The sequence below is a fragment of the Fukomys damarensis genome, unplaced genomic scaffold (genome assembly GCF_012274545.1).
Source record: "Fukomys damarensis isolate Sample0158 unplaced genomic scaffold, DMR_v1.0_HiC HiC_scaffold_11, whole genome shotgun sequence".
NCBI lineage: Eukaryota > Metazoa > Chordata > Mammalia > Rodentia > Bathyergidae > Fukomys > Fukomys damarensis.
Window position 1 is genome coordinate 365,993 of NW_022900923.1, and position 17,159 is coordinate 383,151.

The 17,159-nt window shown below is 46.0% G+C and overlaps 1 protein-coding gene across 6 annotated transcripts in view; it reads left to right on the forward strand.

Moving 5' to 3' along the window:
• Lbr (lamin B receptor) overlaps positions 1 to 13,152 on the forward strand; it is a 31,459-nt gene extending 18,307 nt beyond the window's left edge. For all 6 annotated transcript variants that reach the window (XM_033762002.1, XM_033762006.1, XM_033762005.1 and 3 more), the window contains 11 exons: positions 227 to 316; positions 577 to 769; positions 1,523 to 1,719; positions 3,465 to 3,519; positions 5,594 to 5,785; positions 6,459 to 6,562; positions 7,335 to 7,460; positions 9,012 to 9,180; positions 10,241 to 10,321; positions 10,416 to 10,538; positions 10,868 to 13,152. In XM_033762002.1, the coding sequence (XP_033617893.1) occupies positions 227 to 316; positions 577 to 769; positions 1,523 to 1,719; positions 3,465 to 3,519; positions 5,594 to 5,785; positions 6,459 to 6,562; positions 7,335 to 7,460; positions 9,012 to 9,180; positions 10,241 to 10,321; positions 10,416 to 10,538; positions 10,868 to 11,028 (1,491 nt within the window). In that variant the 3' untranslated portion in view covers positions 11,029 to 13,152. The remainder of the gene's footprint in view (positions 1 to 226; positions 317 to 576; positions 770 to 1,522; positions 1,720 to 3,464; positions 3,520 to 5,593; positions 5,786 to 6,458; positions 6,563 to 7,334; positions 7,461 to 9,011; positions 9,181 to 10,240; positions 10,322 to 10,415; positions 10,539 to 10,867) is intronic.
• Positions 13,153 to 17,159: the final 4,007 nt, after the last annotated feature.

Below are 17,159 nucleotides of genomic sequence, written 5' to 3' on the forward strand. Positions count from 1 at the left end.
TTTTTTTTTTTTTTTTTTTTTGGTGGTGCTTGGAATTGAACCCAGACTTCACACATGGTAGGCAAGTGCTCTACATTGAGCTATGTCCTAGAGCCCCCTTTTCATTTTTATAAGAATTAAAATTCTTTAGAATTAAGGCTGTAAAAATACTTGGCTTATTGTTGGATTTTCAGTAGTAACTTGTCATCGCTGTTGTTTTGATTGAAATGACTCATATTCCACCTAGAAGCCATTTCGGAACAGCGTCAGCATATACAATGGAGGACCAGAGCCTGAGCAGAGTGAGGGAAAGGACATACCTCACAGAAAACCTCAGGTACACAGCAGGGGAAGTCACATCTCCTAGACAGGGAGATATACAGGTTGCTCTCATTTTGGGCAGCTCTTCTTTGTTAATGTTATTTCCCCCTCACATTGGAAATCATAATAGTTTATTATAATCTGGTCTAAGATTGAATGTAATTTGGCAGATTCATTCCTGTTAGTGTCAGCTCTGTTGAGATCTGAATTCTTTAATGGAGTTCCTTTTGTGGAATTGTTGATATAAGTATTTAATACTCTCTGTGTTTTAATTAGGAAAGATTCACCATGCCCCAAGAAAGCAGTTATGTGTCTACTCAGTATAGCCTTCGTCCAAGAAGAGAAGAGGTCAAATTTGATGAAGTCAATTCTAAGGAAGAAAAGCTTATTGCCAAAGAACCCGATTTGCTGAGAATGTTTCATGTGGCCACCCCTCAGAGGAAGGAGCTAGAGTTCGGGGGCATTCCTGGTAGGTGTCCTGCACAGGTCTGGGTGGGTGGGCCCTTCGGAGATAATGGGGGAGTGAACAGGATGTCAGTATGGCTGTGTTTAAGCATATTTCCAGCATGTGTCTTAGCCCTGGAGTAGAGAAGTACAAAGAAGTGGTAAACTGGGACTGATAGCTCTGTATGGAGGGGCAGTGCTGGATGGGGACAGGAGAACTGTGAAGGCCACTCCTGGGGTGGGAACATGGGTGTGGTGTCTGCCCTTGCCACAGCACAGCTTTGGGGTTTGTGACTAGGTGGGACTGACAGATGAGTTGGGAAAGGAAAGTGCTTGGCTGAATGGTTCCCAATCCTGCCTGGCTTCATTGCTATGTTTCGTGAGCGGTGATGCCTGGCTGACTGTGTCTGCTGTCACCCAAAGTCTGCACACTTGACAAGAATGTGACTTGTTTTAGTTTTGGGAAATTTATGGATACAAAGTTTTTAAGGTGAGATGGGTCATTTCCAGATGTCTGGCCAGGAGTTTGCTGGTCTCCTGCTCCTCTGTGGTCCTCGGGGAGATGTCTGGAGCTGGGTCCTGAGCTGGGTCGTAGCTGTGGGGTGCTGAGCATCTGTGCTTTCCTGCTCTGATGCCCACAGTTGCTTCTTCTGGGGGCTGTGCAGCAGTGAGGAGTTCTGAGGGACCTGGAGGTTGGTTTTGACCACCAGCTGGGCCTGAGCTCAGGCCTTAGAGAGCTGAGCTGGCTGAGGCTGACCCCACCCTCACCTGCTTACAGGTGCGCTGCTCATCATGCTGGGCCTGCCCATCGTCGTCATCCTGCTGCTGTCCCTGTGCCAGCAGGGCAACCCCAGCCTCCTGAGCTTCCCGTCTCCCTTGCCAGCTCTGTGTGACCTGTGGGAGCCCCGAGCCAGTGGGCTCTACCTCCTCTGGTTTTTTGTTCAAGCTCTGTTTTACCTGCTGCCAGTTGGGAAGGTAAGTTTTTGCTGGTAGGACATAGCATTGTGAGGCTTTCCTAGCTTCTCTTCTGTGGTTACATACGTGAATTCACAGCAGTTTTAAGGTTAGATGCTGCTGTTTGTCATAACTACCACACTTTACTCCTGTGCCAGATAACACTTGCCTATTAGTGGAAATTTAAAAATCTGATTTTTGTGTGTTACTTTCTAAACCAAATAGAAAAGAATAAGCTAGTTTGCAAATCGGCCCAACTCCAGGAGAGATAGCTGGGGTGTGTGTGTGTGTGTGGGGTTCTTCCTCACCGTATGTCAGATGCAGCATTTTAAATCAGTAGTTGATAAGCTGTGGCACTTTTTTTAAAAATACAAATTTATGATTTTTAATCCTTTTGAGAAATGAGTTGTCAAGAACGTGGGGCTGGGGATTTAGCTCAGTAGTTCCACCACCTCGCCTGCCTTGCAAGTGCAAGGTCCTAAGTTTGATCCCCTGTACCAAAAAAAAAAAAAAAAAAAAAATGTTTTATGTGCTTTTCAGACTCATGTCTTTAAAGTTTGTTCACATTGCTAAGTGTAGTTTTTTTTTATTCTTTCAGTAGAGTACTTTACCTGAATATATTTAAAGAAACATGAGATTCCTGAGTAGTAAATAATTTATTTAAGAATCTTATTCTTAGAGCTTTGCAAGTTTGCCAGTTGCAAACCAAGGATCAGGTAGTTCTTCTATCATGGCAAGGGCCAGCAATAGGCGGAACATGGGCTCCAGGGCCTGGATGCACCTGATGCCAGTTCTGCAGGAAGGAACCTCTGGTTGTTGCCATGGTAACACTGCAAACAAACTCATTCAAGTAGGGTAGGGATAGTTTGATGTTTACTAGACAAGCAGTTTGGGTGGTTACAAATCAGATATATGTTCAGACTAGAGTGACCCCCACCCCCCAAAAATATATATATATATCTCCTGGTGTATGTTAAACACATATCTATATTTGCAGATTAAAACCCAACAAAGAGATAAGGGTCATTTGAAATCAGCAAGTCGGGTGGCTAATCCTGTGATCGGACGGAGTTTGCTTTTCCCCTGGGTTCTCCTTCGTAGCTGAAGAACAACTCTGGACATAAACCTACTGCTGTTGGATGATTTGAGAGAATGGCTGTGTTTCACTGCAGTGACTTAGGGAAGTGAAATGGGAGGGCTGTGCCCTCACGCACCAGGAGCCTGTGTCCTGCGTGGGCCTTGCCCTGGAGGTCAGCTCCTCCTGGCGCTCGTGAGGTCATGGGGTGGGTCTAAGGCAGAGCAAAGAGCTGTGGCGTGCACACCACCAGATGCACAGGGCACCACAGATGGCGCAGGAGTGGAGCCAATAAGGAAGAAATTGGGTGGCACTGAAGTTTGTAAGCAGTGGAGGTCACAGATTGCTGGGCGAGGGCCCCACCAGATGCAGAATGTTGGTATTTGGAGCACCTATGGTCTTAGGAGGGCTCAGTTTGTGAGGGGGAGAAGGTGGCTTTTGCAGGAGTCTTAGCACACCGAGAAGTGAGTGATTAACTCGATTTAGGTTCCTGAAGGTGAGATGACTTCATCAGGGCGCAGGCTCTCTGTTGGCCTCTCTAAGCTATCACTCCGCTTCCTTATTCAGAGAGGTCTTCCTCGGGCACGCTGAGATTTAAGAGACAGCAGATGACTATATACACACGTGACATCTGTCGTGTGTAAGGATGACAGTAATGTGCTTTTTTAATTAAAACTTTTTTTTCTCATAGGTTGTAGAAGGACTGCCTCTTGTTGATGGAAGAAGACTCAAGTATAGATTAAATGGTGATTTTTTTTTTTAAAGACTCAAATGATTCGATAAGTTAAACTTTTGGGTAATTGCACTCTTTAAACATGTGGCGTGCATGCCACAGTGGGCTGTTTGTCCTAAGAGGTTCACCATCACTGCTTTAATCCATCAGAGCTGACTCCATCAGGGTGAGTTGTAAACAGGAAGTTACCTCTTAGTGGTTTGAAGGGTATGCAGAGAAACTTTACCTGGAGCCAGGGGTAGGACTCAGGTCATGTGAAATAGCAGCCCCCCAGTTGCTTATTTTACTTTACTTACCTTACCTGCCTTGTCTTACCTTACCTACTTTACCTCCCTTCGCAGTGCTGAGCTTGAAATCAGCCCTGGTTTCATTTCTCAGTAGCACCCATTCTGCTTGCAATGCTGTCAGTGTTTTCTTACCCTGGGAACCCTGCATGGATGCGGATGTCCTGTCCCTTCTTGTCAGTGCCCCGCTTCACTGGTGTCACCTTTCTTCTCGGGCCCTTTCCTGGCCACATGCTTGCTGCAGCAGCCTCGGGCCCGTCCTCCCTTTGTCTCTGCAGGTCCTCCTCCAGTTGTGTCCGTGTGGGCAGCCCTTGGCTGTAATCCTGTGGCATCTGTGATGCCTGGAGGAGGTGGGGTCTCAGCGCACTCGGGACATGGCACATATTTTCCCTGCTGGTCTGGGTAGCTGCCTGGGTGGGAGCAGGGAAGAGACCAGCTCTGAGGGATAGTCTCCACTGGATGTGCTTTGCTTTTGCCTGAGGTAGAGAAGCTGTCGGCTGAAGCCAGCAAGCTGGGAACTGCCTGTATCTATCAGAACAACACTTGGCCCTTGAACCCTCTCATTCTTGCTGTCCTAGCTGTGGGTGCCCAGGTTCGTGCCTTGCCTGCTCCTGCTACCACCTGAACCCAGACTATGGGGTCATGGGAGGGCCAGGGTGCCTCAGCTGCCATGTGCCTTTATCTGCCAAGCTCGAGCTGAGCTGGGAGACACAAGGCTTCCGTGTGTGTTTGCTGTCACCAAGTTGAATTCCTTTTCGGAGGGAACAGGTTCAGACACCCTCCCTACAGGCTGCGTGCCCTTGGCAGAGGGGTGGAGTCAAGGGAGCAGTCTGGGCCACCTAGGTCACCTCCCACAGGTCTTCGTGCTCGTGTTCTATCTCTGCCCGCATCCTTTGGAGGCTTGGTACCTTTAGAGGCTCGGAGCTGTCGGAGTCAGGGCTGGCCTGATGGCTGGTCCCTGTGTAAAACTTATCCAGTTGTCCTGGTTCCAGTGTTTGGGTATTCTTTTAATGAGAGTTTTACCACAATGGCGATTTTTAAGAAATTTCAAATGATTATTTTTAGTCCATGTGCCATTCTTAATATTTATAAATTTTGTGAGCGTTCAGTGAATATTTTCAAAAGTTCAAATGTTACAAATTATTCTTTGGAGTAAACTTGATATATGGACAACATGGATTTAAATAGTGGAGAGACTGACCCTGTTTCTTCACAAACACTCTGATTTTAGAGTTCTTACAGAAGTAGTGGCACTTGGGTCCCAAGAGTGCCACAGTTTCTGTAGCCAGGCCCATGAAACTGCTTAGCCGGGTGGAGATGGTGGACTGAGCATGGGCCGCTGCTTTGCTCTTGGGGTGGGGTGAGCTCTCGTCCTACACAGTAGTTGTACTACAGAGTTGTACTGAAGAGGGAGTATAAATACTCATAACCTCACAGGAGGCAAGGATGAGACCCTGCCTTGTGTGCCTGAGCCCTGCTTGGATTTTACCACCTGACTTTTGGGCTGAGTGTTTGCATCAAGTGATTTTTTCAGGTTCTTTCCTGCTTTTAGTATCGTACTTCCACTCAGCTTTCCCTTAATTAAGAGCAGATAATGACTGTTCACTATGAAAAGGGATAACTGTGTTAAAATATTTCACGAACTGCAAGAGTGGGGAACCTACGTTGAGAGTGCTTATTTGCCTGTTTGAGTGTAGCCTGAGTAATGGCATTGAGATTTGGGAACAGGGGTGCTTTGTCTTACAGTGGTATGATTTCAACCCAGCTCTGGTTTAATGCTAGTCATTTCCCTCTTTTTTGAAGGATTCTTTGCTTTCGTCTTGACCTCTGCAGTCCTTGGTGCAGGTCTTCTCTGGGGCCTACAGCTTCATTACCTGTTCGACCATTTCCTCCAGCTGGCTGTTGCGGCCATGATGTTTGCAGTTGTCCTGAGTGTTTACCTCTACGCACGAGCTCGGAAGGCACCCAGGGACGAGCTGTCGCCAGCCAGCTGTGGTGAGTGCCCTCTGCAGCTACTTCCACACCTGTGGAGATCGCTTTGATCTCTAGCTTTATTTTGTGGGGCATGAAGAGAAACAGGGCATAAAAGATGAAGAAGAAATGTAGAGGGAAGTTAATTTAAAGGAAAAAAATATTTTTGACTTTTCCTCCTACTTTGCTATTTGTTTCCCTTCCTATTTTCGGTTTCTTGATAATGTAGACATTTTTTTGAATTTTTAAGAATTGTAAGTTATGATAGAGACTGTTTGTCCAGAATAGTAGACACCCTTTAAAAAGACAATAGCTGGGCTGGGGATTTAGCTCAGTGGTGCCACCGCCTGCCTCACAAGTACAAGGCCCCGAGTTTGATCCCCAGTGCCAAAAAAAAAAAAAAAAAAAAGCTGTTGCAAATTGGTTAACTCTGGTAAAACTTAAAAAGAAAAGCTCCATATTTAAAAAAAATCTGTACATTGAAAATAAAATCCTATTCCTTCCAAGTTGGGATCTGGTCACCTGGGGCACCAGTGTGGGGCTCTCATGGAGGCTGTGCCCTCTGCCCCTGGAGCAGCCAGGGGCTCTGCAGTCCTCTAAAGAAGCAGGTCTGGGGCCCCGGGGATGGACAGCAGGTGGCCGTAAAGCCTGTGGTTGGGTTTGGAGCACCATTTGGTAAAATCTTCTCTGTTCTCAGGAAATGCTATCTATGATTTCTTCATTGGACGTGAGTTGAATCCAAGAATTGGTTCTTTTGATCTCAAATACTTCTGTGAACTACGCCCTGGCCTGATGGGATGGGTACGTCTTCTTTAAGAATTCCAGTTCAGTAGTACACATATGCCTTGCATTTAGAAACAAATGTGGACATGTTTTTAGGGATAATGATAGCTTTCCATAGTTCTGTCTACTTGACATAAAATATTTTACTATAAATATTTCCTAGAGTTTTAAGATGCTGTGATATAAGTTACTGTATTAAAATTTGTTTCTATATCAGTTTATGTATGAAAGTCATAGTGGAGGTGAATTAATGTAAGAAAAAATACTTACCTCCCCTTAACAAAAACCTATTCTGACCTAGTTGCAGCTTTTGAGGTGGGCAGCACACACAGAACAGGGTCCCCATATCCTTCACTTAGTGATACCAGGAATAGACGCTCACGACGCCATGGCATCTCTCAGGGTTTCTGTGTGTCCTCAGTTCCAGGGTCCCTGCAGTCCTGGAGCATCCCGTTGTTGCTTCCTTGGAGTCTGTTGTACTCTGGCCATTGTCTTTCCTGGCCTTTCATTACCTTCACATTTTTTGAAGCGTGATCGTTAGGATTTTATTTAAGAATGTTCCCAGCTTGGGTTGGTCTGATATTTTCTCATGACTGGGGTGAGTTTATGTGTTTCTGTCAAGAACACCAAGGAAATGACCTTGCGTCCTCTGGCACTGTGGCTGGGGTGTGTGGTATGGAAGTCCCCTGCCCAGCACTGGCATGACTGACGGTGTCTGCAGTTGTCAGTGGGACGTCAGCCTGGCCCCGTGTGTGGTCAACCTTGAGACTTCCCTCCCCTTCGATCACAGGTGGTGATTAACCTGGCGATGCTTTTGGCTGAAATGAAGGAGCAGAACCGGGCTGCTCCATCCTTGGCAATGGTTTTGGTGAACAGCTTCCAACTTCTGTACGTGATAGATGCTCTCTGGAATGAGGTAAGGAACTATAGGAGCACAGGCCCCGTGGCTTGGGAAGTAGGTGGGTGGCCTGGCCACTGGGAGCCTTGCTGCTTCTGCACAGAGGGAGGGAGGATGATGCCTTGTGGTGTCATGGCAAGAGCAGGTGCTAGTGGCCACATGTCTGTCTATGGCTCTGCTTAGAAACAACATTCTAAATATTTAAGACTGACACATCTGGGCTTTTGTTTTACTTGTCTGAATTGGTCACCACTCACTAAAATTTAACTTCTTAATTATTACATGGAAATGCATGGATAATTGAATTGGAGTGCTATTTTTTGATAAGAGGCAACTAGTTCTTAAAGGGGGAAGATGTTTTAATGTTGATGTTTCAAAATACAGAGTGTGGCTCTGATCAGATGGATGTAAAAGCAAAAATCAAGACAGTGAGGAAGCGAGCTTTCTTTAGAAGCTGTTTCTGCTCACAGCTGTTCTCACAGTTGGTTAAGCTGCTGCTGCTGAGAACGGTGGATGTTTCACTAGTCCTCTCCAGCTCTAAACATTTCTCTTTAAAAATCATTTCCCTTTAAAAATTTCCCACTAAACATTTCCCTTTAAAAATCATTTCTTCCTCAGGCCTATGTTATAATTTTTTAAAAAGTCACATTTACTGTTCGATTTATAATCATCTCCTCATTCCAAGTCAGGTTTCTTTTTTCAATTTTAAAAACAAAGTTTGGCAGCCCCACACTAATGTGCCAGAACAAGTTTCTGTGACATCTGCTGACACTCGGAGAGGAGGTCCCTTTGCTTTGAGTCTGATGCCTTTTAATGATTATTTGGTTGTCCTTCATCCCCGCTCTTCACTGAACCCGGTCTCCCAAGTAGGCCTCCTGTGTGAGATTGTGACGAATACTCAGGATGACTCCGAGCATGTGGCCCTGGCAGTGTGGTGCCCTGCTGTTGGGCAGCAGAGTCAGTACCTCTCTGAGGAGCACAGACCCCAGTTCGGCATGGGGCACAGTAAGGGGTGATCGCTTGTGGCCTGGTCCTTTCAGAAGGACTGCAGTGTCTCCAGAGTTGAGTGGTGGCTCAGTAGGGAAGCACTGGATGTTGGCAGGGACAGGTGTGCTCCTGTGTAGCCGAGGCCTCCTAGGAGTGTGGAGCTTGTGTTCCAGATTGGAGTTCTCACTCCTGACAGCTGTGTTAAACCTTTCTTTCTTGTCACAGTTGATTTTTAAAATCGGTAAGACATCCATCTGCCACACCAGACAGCTGAGAATTCCAGTTAGACAATGTCCTGGGAGTGCCCAGGTGTGGCCGCCAGTTGTGGCTGAGGGTCCAGAGCTGCCCACAGGGTCTACCCTGTCTCTGTGGCACCCGGCCTGAGAGATGAAGCTGTCAGTTTACCAGGTTGCCGTGCAGCCTGTTTTCTGCTCAGAAAATGCATAAAAGCTGGATTTGTACCCCAGTTACTCGGAAGGCCATTTTACTGATGGTAACAGCTTCACACACTTGACTTAAAACCAGCCCTTTGTGTGAAGGCTTTAAACAGAGCAGCTCTTTCTTTCCTCATGGTCCCTGTAGGAGGCGCTGCTGACAACCATGGACATTGTTCACGACGGGTTTGGGTTCATGCTGGCCTTTGGGGATCTGGTGTGGGTTCCCTTCACCTACAGCCTGCAGGCCTTTTACCTTGTCCGCCATCCCCACGAGTTGTCCTGGCCACTGGCCACACTGATCATCGCTCTGAAGCGTGAGTGTCTACTTCGGGCTCTGGGCATGGGGATGTGCACTGTGTGTCCTTGCTCTGGTGTCTGCCTGTCTGTCACTTGCTGTTTGAAGTGGCCCCAGCCAGCTGTGATAGAGGAGAGAGAACAGTGCTTCCTACCCAGAATTGTGAGTGGTTGAATAATTTTAAACAAAACATGTTTTCTAAATTTAACAAGTTTAAGTAGATTAAACATAAATTGTTTTAGTAAGAGCTTATTTTCTCTCCTGAGTGTCTGCTTTTTCAAGTAGTTATCGTAAGACCAGCAGGATTGGTCCTGGCTTCAAAGGGCTTATATCCTAACTGGAAGGGAGGCACTGAGGTTGCAGCTCTGAGGGCTTAGGGGCAGAGAGGTTCATGCCCTCACTGGAGGGCCAGGTTTTGATCTGACTCGAGTCTGTGCATTCCACCACTATTCACCTCAGGGACAATCGGCACTGAATGTTAAATACAGTTGCCTTGCCTGCACTAACTTTAGTTCGTAATGGAAGAAGACACCTGAGCTGTCAGTTAGATCCTGGGCTGTTCATAACTGGGTTGGATTTTTGGGCCAGCCGTGCTGGTGTGCTCTGGACAGGCTGTGCATTTGATAGTGAGGCTCACGTGGGGTTCCTCAGCCTGGCAGTGCAGTCGTCAGTAGTGAGAGGTCAGGGCCTGCTGACCCTGACGTTGTAAACACGAGTACAGCTAGGAACTTACAGCGTGCAGTTTCACGCAGGTGTTCATGCTGAGGGACGTCCCTGAGCTGAGGTTGGCCTGTGGCCAGGGGACACAGGACTACATGGTTGTGTCTTAGGTTTTGCTTTCTTTTGTGGATGTGACTGTAATTGTTAGTTTTATCTTCAAGATAGATGATAAAGAATTTCAGAAGAGTTATCTCTTGACCTGATGTTGAGAGTTTTTGAATTGTTTTTAAGAAATCAAGAGTATTTTCTGATTCGGACATTCACTCAAAGCAAAAATTTTTCCAGCAGAAATTGAAAATCACTTTCAGTATTAGATAATATCTAAATTATTGACATAGAAAAATACTTCATTGTTACAGTTTGTGGATACATAATCTTCCGATGTGCAAATTCTCAGAAAAATGCATTCCGGAAAAATCCCACTGATCCAAAGCTTGCGCGTGAGTATGGATTCATATTGATGTGATGTGCATTACGTGGGGATTTTATATCTCTCCTTTTTAGGGATCATTAAGAATGTATTTTTCTGTATAGATTTGAAAACCATTCACACTTCCACGGGAAAGAACCTCCTGGTGTCCGGTTGGTGGGGCTTTGTCCGCCACCCCAACTACCTGGGCGACCTCATCATGGCCCTGGCATGGTCCCTGCCATGTGGTGAGTGCAGGTGGGCGGGAGCCCTGGCGGTGCCCTGCAAGGGGCAGTGTGCTGCTGCTCTGTATGGACAGCACCTTCCCACCCATCTCCTGAGGGAAGTTGGGATTCAGAGCCTGCAGCTTTAACTTTAAGCTTCTAAAAGTAAAGTTTTTGAGTTTTAAACTGTGCCCAAGTGTGTTTTTTCTCAGCAGAGTATGGAACTTTAAATTTATGACTCAGGGCACTTAGATTCTGGAAAACTTTGGTTCCTAGAGAATTAGGGAAAAGCAGGAAGAAAACACAGTGTCATGACAAGAAAAACCTCAGCCTGTTTGCGTTCTCACCTGCAGGTTTTAAGCATGCACTGCCGTACTTCTACGTGGTCTACTTTGCCATGCTGCTGGTGCACCGGGAGGCACGGGACGAGCAGCAGTGCCGAAGGAAGTACGGGCTGGCCTGGGAGCGGTACTGCCAGTGTGTGCCATACCGCCTGCTGCCCGGCGTGTACTGACCACCTGCCCACCTGGCCAGCCGGGTGCGTGCCGGACGGGCGAGCCAAACAGGTCTTTCGTGGAGCCCTGTTTATTTTTAAATTGCAACAGTGTAAGGAAAAACACAAATAAGAATGTTAGACTGTGTATCTTAACAGGAAAATTTCAACCCTTACAAATCTGAAGACAGTTTTTCTTATAAATGCATTGAAAAAATACTCTTATTAATGTTCATAGTTTTTGATTCCTTTCAAATTTTGATATATTTCCTTTTGCTAGCTGTTTTTTGTTAAAACACTGTTGCATTTAAAATACATTTCTGTTTCACTGCATTAAGAGAATAGAACTTCCATTCCTTTCTCTTTAAAGCATTTCCTAGCTGTGTGGTTTGAAGGTATGAGGAGTGGTGCAGGCAGCATGCTGTTGCAGGGAGATGGTACAGTCATCGTCTTAACCTCAGCTTCTAAACCTGCATTGGAAAGGTGTAAATAAATAGCTTACTTGTATGTAATATACAGTAGCTGCAGATTTCTTTTGTACAGTGTTTTCATTGTAAGATAAATGTCAGAATGTAATAGCTTTTTAACATTTTTAGTATTTAAAATTGTTTTATAAAGTAATACATGTGAATTAGAAGTTTTGAAACAATTAGAATTCACTTAATATTGTATAGAAGATGCTGTTAAAACATAGGAAAGGTATTTTTCTTAACCCAGAGTTTGTGATTTTTGGCTTTGCTACCTCAACTGTAGGTCATGGTTGCCTTTATACACTGTTGCAAATAGAAAAAATAGAATAAATATATATTTTTGGAGGAACATCACTATTTAAACATTTTTACATATTAGTGTTTGAAAGTTTGCCACTTTAGGCTAATATTTTTATATATTTTTTTACTTTTAAAATTCAGCGGTGTTTTGCTACTGTTTATCTCATGCGGTCTAATCTGTATTTTATGTACCATTTATATCTGTAAAATTTTACTTCTGGTAAAAGAGTGCTATCTAAAAACAACCCAAGGGATTTAAATTTGTTTAATAGATGGGTATAAGGTAGCTTTAGCCATTAAATTATAATGAAGTTGTTGTAGCCTTATTCATTATTGGTTGTCTTGTAATTGAACAGTAGCAAATTCACTAAACTTCTATATTCAAAACTGAATCATTCCCTATATCTTAAGTACAGGGAAATGTAGTGCATGTGCCACGTGTTACACAGGAGAACGCACACAGTGGAGGAGCCCTTGGCAAATGCAGTGCTCATCCCGCTCTGCAATTGGAAGTGTGTGTGACTTAGTCCCTGAATGTGATCCCAAGGTTGGTTTGCTAGTCTAGTATTGTGTCCTGGTGGAACTGTCAGTACCTTACTAGTGCTTTTGTGTGTCAGCATGTTTTTCTTTGCTGTTTTAATTCCTCCCTCCTGGTGCTATAGTGGTGTGCAGTGTTTTCTGTGCTGGACCTACCGTGAAGGCTGGGGTGGGATGGAAGGGGTTTCCGTTCTCTCCTTGGCAAGGAAGAGAGGGCTGCATTTTTCTACATTACCTACAGTTTGTTTTAAATTTTGCTTTTGAAACATTTGATAAGCTTTACAATGAAGTTTTAAGTTGGAAATAAAGTTGAAAATAAAAATGTTGCTTTAGAGCCTCATTTCTTTTCTGCCTACAACTCTGGGGTGATTGCATTCCAGGGTTCTTGCCACCTAGTTGCTGCAGTCCAGCGCAGGGTTTCCTGGCTACTTCCTGGCCCATCAGCTTCTACCAGCCCCAACCTGCACCACCCTCCCTGCAGCCTTGCAATCTGCCGTAATGGACTTTGTTTCTCTGATGGGCTTTGTGGTCTGCTTCATGGCCATCTTGGACGTCACTCCTTAGTGGCCTTCCGTGCCCTGGAGCAGCATCCCCATTTGGACTCCACCAGCACGGAGTCACACATGAGTTCATGCAGGCCATGCACTCCAGATTTTGGGGTTTTTTTTGTTTGTTTTGGTACTGGTGATCGAACTTGGGTCGGGTCCTTGTGCTAGTGAGGCAGGCAGCAGAACCACTAAGCTAAATGCCAGGCTCACTCCAGATATTTACTGAGAGCTACAGGGCAAGGACAGCCCTTCCTGTCCCAGGGACGGGGAGGGGCCTGCACAGGACCACACCCACACAACCCAGCAAGCTGTCTCCTGATCTCTAACTGACCAGGTCTGCCTGGGGTTCAGTGCCCAGCCCAGGGTTCTCCTATGGCCTTAGGGCCCAGCGTTGGCCACTGATCTCAATGCCTCGGGGCCAGTGCCCTGCCAAGGCACTGGGGATGCTCGATGGTGGGGTCTGTTTCAGGTGTTTCAGGGTGATAAGGACAGGGATGGGGAGGTGCGTCAGGCCCAGTTCTAGGCCTAGGTTGGGTGGGCCAGTGGCAGTGGAAAGCATCCCATGCACAGTGCCCAGGCTCACCTTGTGGGAAGAAGGAGGCCAGAAGCCAGTATCTCTTGGGAAATGCTTCCCAGGGGTTGCTGCCTTGGTCAGCAGGGGGCCTGGACTTGGGGGCTGCTGGATAAGCAGCCTGCTTCCAAGAGGTGATAAATTTCAGGTACCTGGGGGTGTGAGAAGGATGGCAGGTGAGGGCCTCCACCTCCCTGTTAACCCACCATGCTCTGTGATGGACACAAGAGTGTCCTACAGCTTGAGGGGGTTGAGGCTGGGGTGGCAGGATGCTGGGCTGGGCCTCAAGGGTCCTCTTTATGGCTGTTGGGCACAGACTTCAGCACTCCCAGCACGCTGGCCCCTGTCTGTATCAGTCCTGACACTCAGGATGGGACCATGGGCAGCGGGGCCAGCCTCTCTGTGGATCACCCCTGGGCAATCAGCCTCTCCCCCACATCTGTCCCATCCAAACCCATTGCTGACTCTTGTTCTTCCAGGGTGCCCTGAGCATGCTGTCGTTTCTGTCCCAACACAGAGCTGCCTTGGAAGGGTTCAGCTGGGCACTCTGTTTTACCACCCTGAAGGAAGGCATGGGTCTCCCTCCTTTGTCCCCGTGTTCCAAGGGAACCCAGACAGAACAAGCCACAGCAGCCCCTCCTACCGGCAGTGCAAGGCTGTGTGGGCTGCCTGAGCCCAGGTGGCGAGGAAGTCCAGGCGCTGGCTGAGGTCCTCCACCCAGGCGCTCAGAGGCTTGCTTGACCTGTATGCCTGTTTCTGTTGGGTTTAAAGGCAGCCACATTATTACACAGTGGAGTACTACTCTACCATAAAGAAGGCTAGGCTTGAGTCACTGGTAGGAAAACAGATGCACCTTGAGACCATAATGTTAAATGAAATCAATCAGACTCACAAGATTAAATATCACATGGTTTCTCTTACATGAGAAACCTGAAGTATAAAAAACAAAAGATAGATCATAGGAAACAGGGAGACAGGGAAACATGGGAAAGGGGACCAAGAGCTGAGGGGACAGGAAGGGGATGAATAAAGAATCAAGGTACGTGATGTACATGCACTGACTCCCCATGAGGAAAGCACTCATCATTTACTGCAAACATATACCATAAAAATAATAAAGATAAAAGTTTTAAAAATTGAGACAGTCATTTTCTGTAGATCTTTTGGGTTATTTACATTTCTTTGAACTTCAGTACAGGCTCAGCTGCCAAGAGGAGCCCCCCACAGAGTTGCCACGTCCTGCAGCACAGAGTCTGGGTCACCCAGGGCAGGAAGGCTCACCTGGCCAGAGTGTGCAGTGTGTGCCTCAGGTCCTTGCACCCTCTCCCTGGGAACTTTCTGAGTACAGTGGGGCAGCTGGCTTTGCTACCACACCCTGTCCTCTGCCCCCTGGCTGGTTCCCTTGCTGGGCGCTGGTTCCCTCCCTGTCTGGGGAGGACGTCCTTGCTGCCCCTGCCCCTCCCACTGACAGAGGCTTCCTGAGGAGGACACCATACCCCATGTCTACTTGTCTTCATCAGAGATCTGCAGCGGTTTCTACTCTATGTTGGAGACACTGAAGCAGCTGGCTGAGTAGCACTGAGCTCCATGCCTGCTTCTTCTGAGATTATTCAAGCCTCTTGGAGCTGTACACTTCCTCGCTGCATCCTTCCCCGGGCTCTTCCACAGTTCCCTGCTCTCCCTGTCCAAAGTTGGCTGTCCCATCAGGCTGCACAGTTGGCTGGGTGGCCCAGCTCAGCATCCCCAGCCTGGCTCTGCCTACAGCTAATGCCAACTCCTCAGTAAGTGGCACTGCTCTGCCCATCGTCTCCAGTCTGGTCAGGAGGGCACCAGAGCAAGTGTCCCCGAAGTCGCCAGTTTCTGCCCTCTCAGGTTCAGGGTTCAGTGTGTGAGGGCTGCAGCTCTGTGTTTTAAGCTACCACACAAATTCACTGATTCACAATCTCCTGTCCACTACATTTAGGGTTTTCATTTCTGGAAGCTCTACCATTTGTGATGGATTCCTGTTCTCTAAAGCAGTGCAGTTGGTTCAAATCTTTTTCTACCTTTAAATACAGTGGCTGTTACATTATAATCCATGCCTGATATCAACATCACAGCATTTGGGTCAATGCACCATTTGTGTTTTGCTGTGATGCTTAGTCCTGGTACCTCGTTCTCAAGTCTGCTTGGCTAATTTTGATGGATTTCTTGCTCCTCCTACAGAGCACCTGTGGGACCCCCCAAAGGTGGGCTGCAAGTCTTTGTGCCAGTTTCCATGCCCAACCCTGGGGCTTCTGAGCACAGAAGGCACACATGGGAGACAGAAGGAGGATCCGGTCATGAGCTCCTCTGTGCTCAGAGCCAGAGCTCTTGCAGAGCCGTGAAGCTGGATGAGGGCCCTGCACCTCCCTTTACTTTCTTACGTCACACTTTCTTATCTGTTCACCTGTTGGTAGATACCTAGAGTTTCCACAGCTTAGCTAATGTCAATCGGTCCACAGTAAGAATGGATATACAGGTATCTCTATAGCATGCTGACTTTAATTCTTACAGGCATATGTCCAGGAGTGGTAGAGATGGATCAAATGTTAGCTCTATTTTTGATGAACCGCCATACTCATTTCCAAAATGGCTGTATTAATTTATATTTTCAACAGTGTAAAACAGGATCTCCTCTTAATCTCTGCCTGGCCAGCATTTATTATATTTTGTATTCTTGATGGTAGCCATTCTGACTGGGCTGAGATGAAATCTCAACATAGTTTTTTTTGGGTACCGGGGATCAAACTCAGGACCCTGTGCTTGCGAGGCAGGCGGCACCACTGAGCTAAATCACCAGCCTTCAATATAGTTTGATTAGCATTTCCTTAGTCTAAAAAAATTGAATATTTTTTCATGTACTTACTAAGGTATACAATATAATGTCATACATCATCAGAAATTTGAATCTTTACATAAATCCATCTTGGCTCTTATTTTTTACCCATTACCCTGCCCTCCCTTCAGCGGCCCCCCCATCTACAAAGACTTTTTCATTTTCTCATATTAATTCCATTCCCTTCTGGGAGAGGTAGAAGAAAGGAAAGAAGGGGGATCATATGATTTTTATCCTTGATTCCATTCATGTAGTTACATTTATAGATTTGTGTATATTGAGCCATCCTCGCATTCCTATAATGAAACAATGTGTTGTTAAATTCAGTTTGCAAGTATTTTATTGAGAATATTTGCATCTATGCTCATCGATGAAGAGATCTTTAGTTTTCTTTTTTTGTTGTGTCCTTGTTAGGTTTTAATGTCAAGGGTAATACTGGCTTTGTAGAATAAATTTGGAAGCAATGCTATCTTTTCAGTTTCATGGAATAGTTCAAAAGGAGTTTGTATTAGCTTTTTTTTTAAAGGTCTGGTAAAATTCAGCAGTAAATCTGTCCAGTTCGGTGCTTTTCTTTCTTGGGAGACTTTTTATAACTGCTTTAATTACACCACTTGTTACCAATCTGTCTAGACTCCTGGTTCAATTTTGGTAGGCCATCTGTGTCCAGAAATTTATCCATTTTTCTAGATTTTTCCAGTATATTAGATTGTAAATTTTCAAAATAGTCCCTAACGATTCTCTGGATTTCAGTAGTATATAATTGCTTCTCAGCCTTTTGGCTAAGATCAAGTGTAGATTTCAGTAGTATCCATTGTAATACTCCCTCTTTCACCTCTAATTGTATTAATATGTTTTCTTTCTTTTGATTA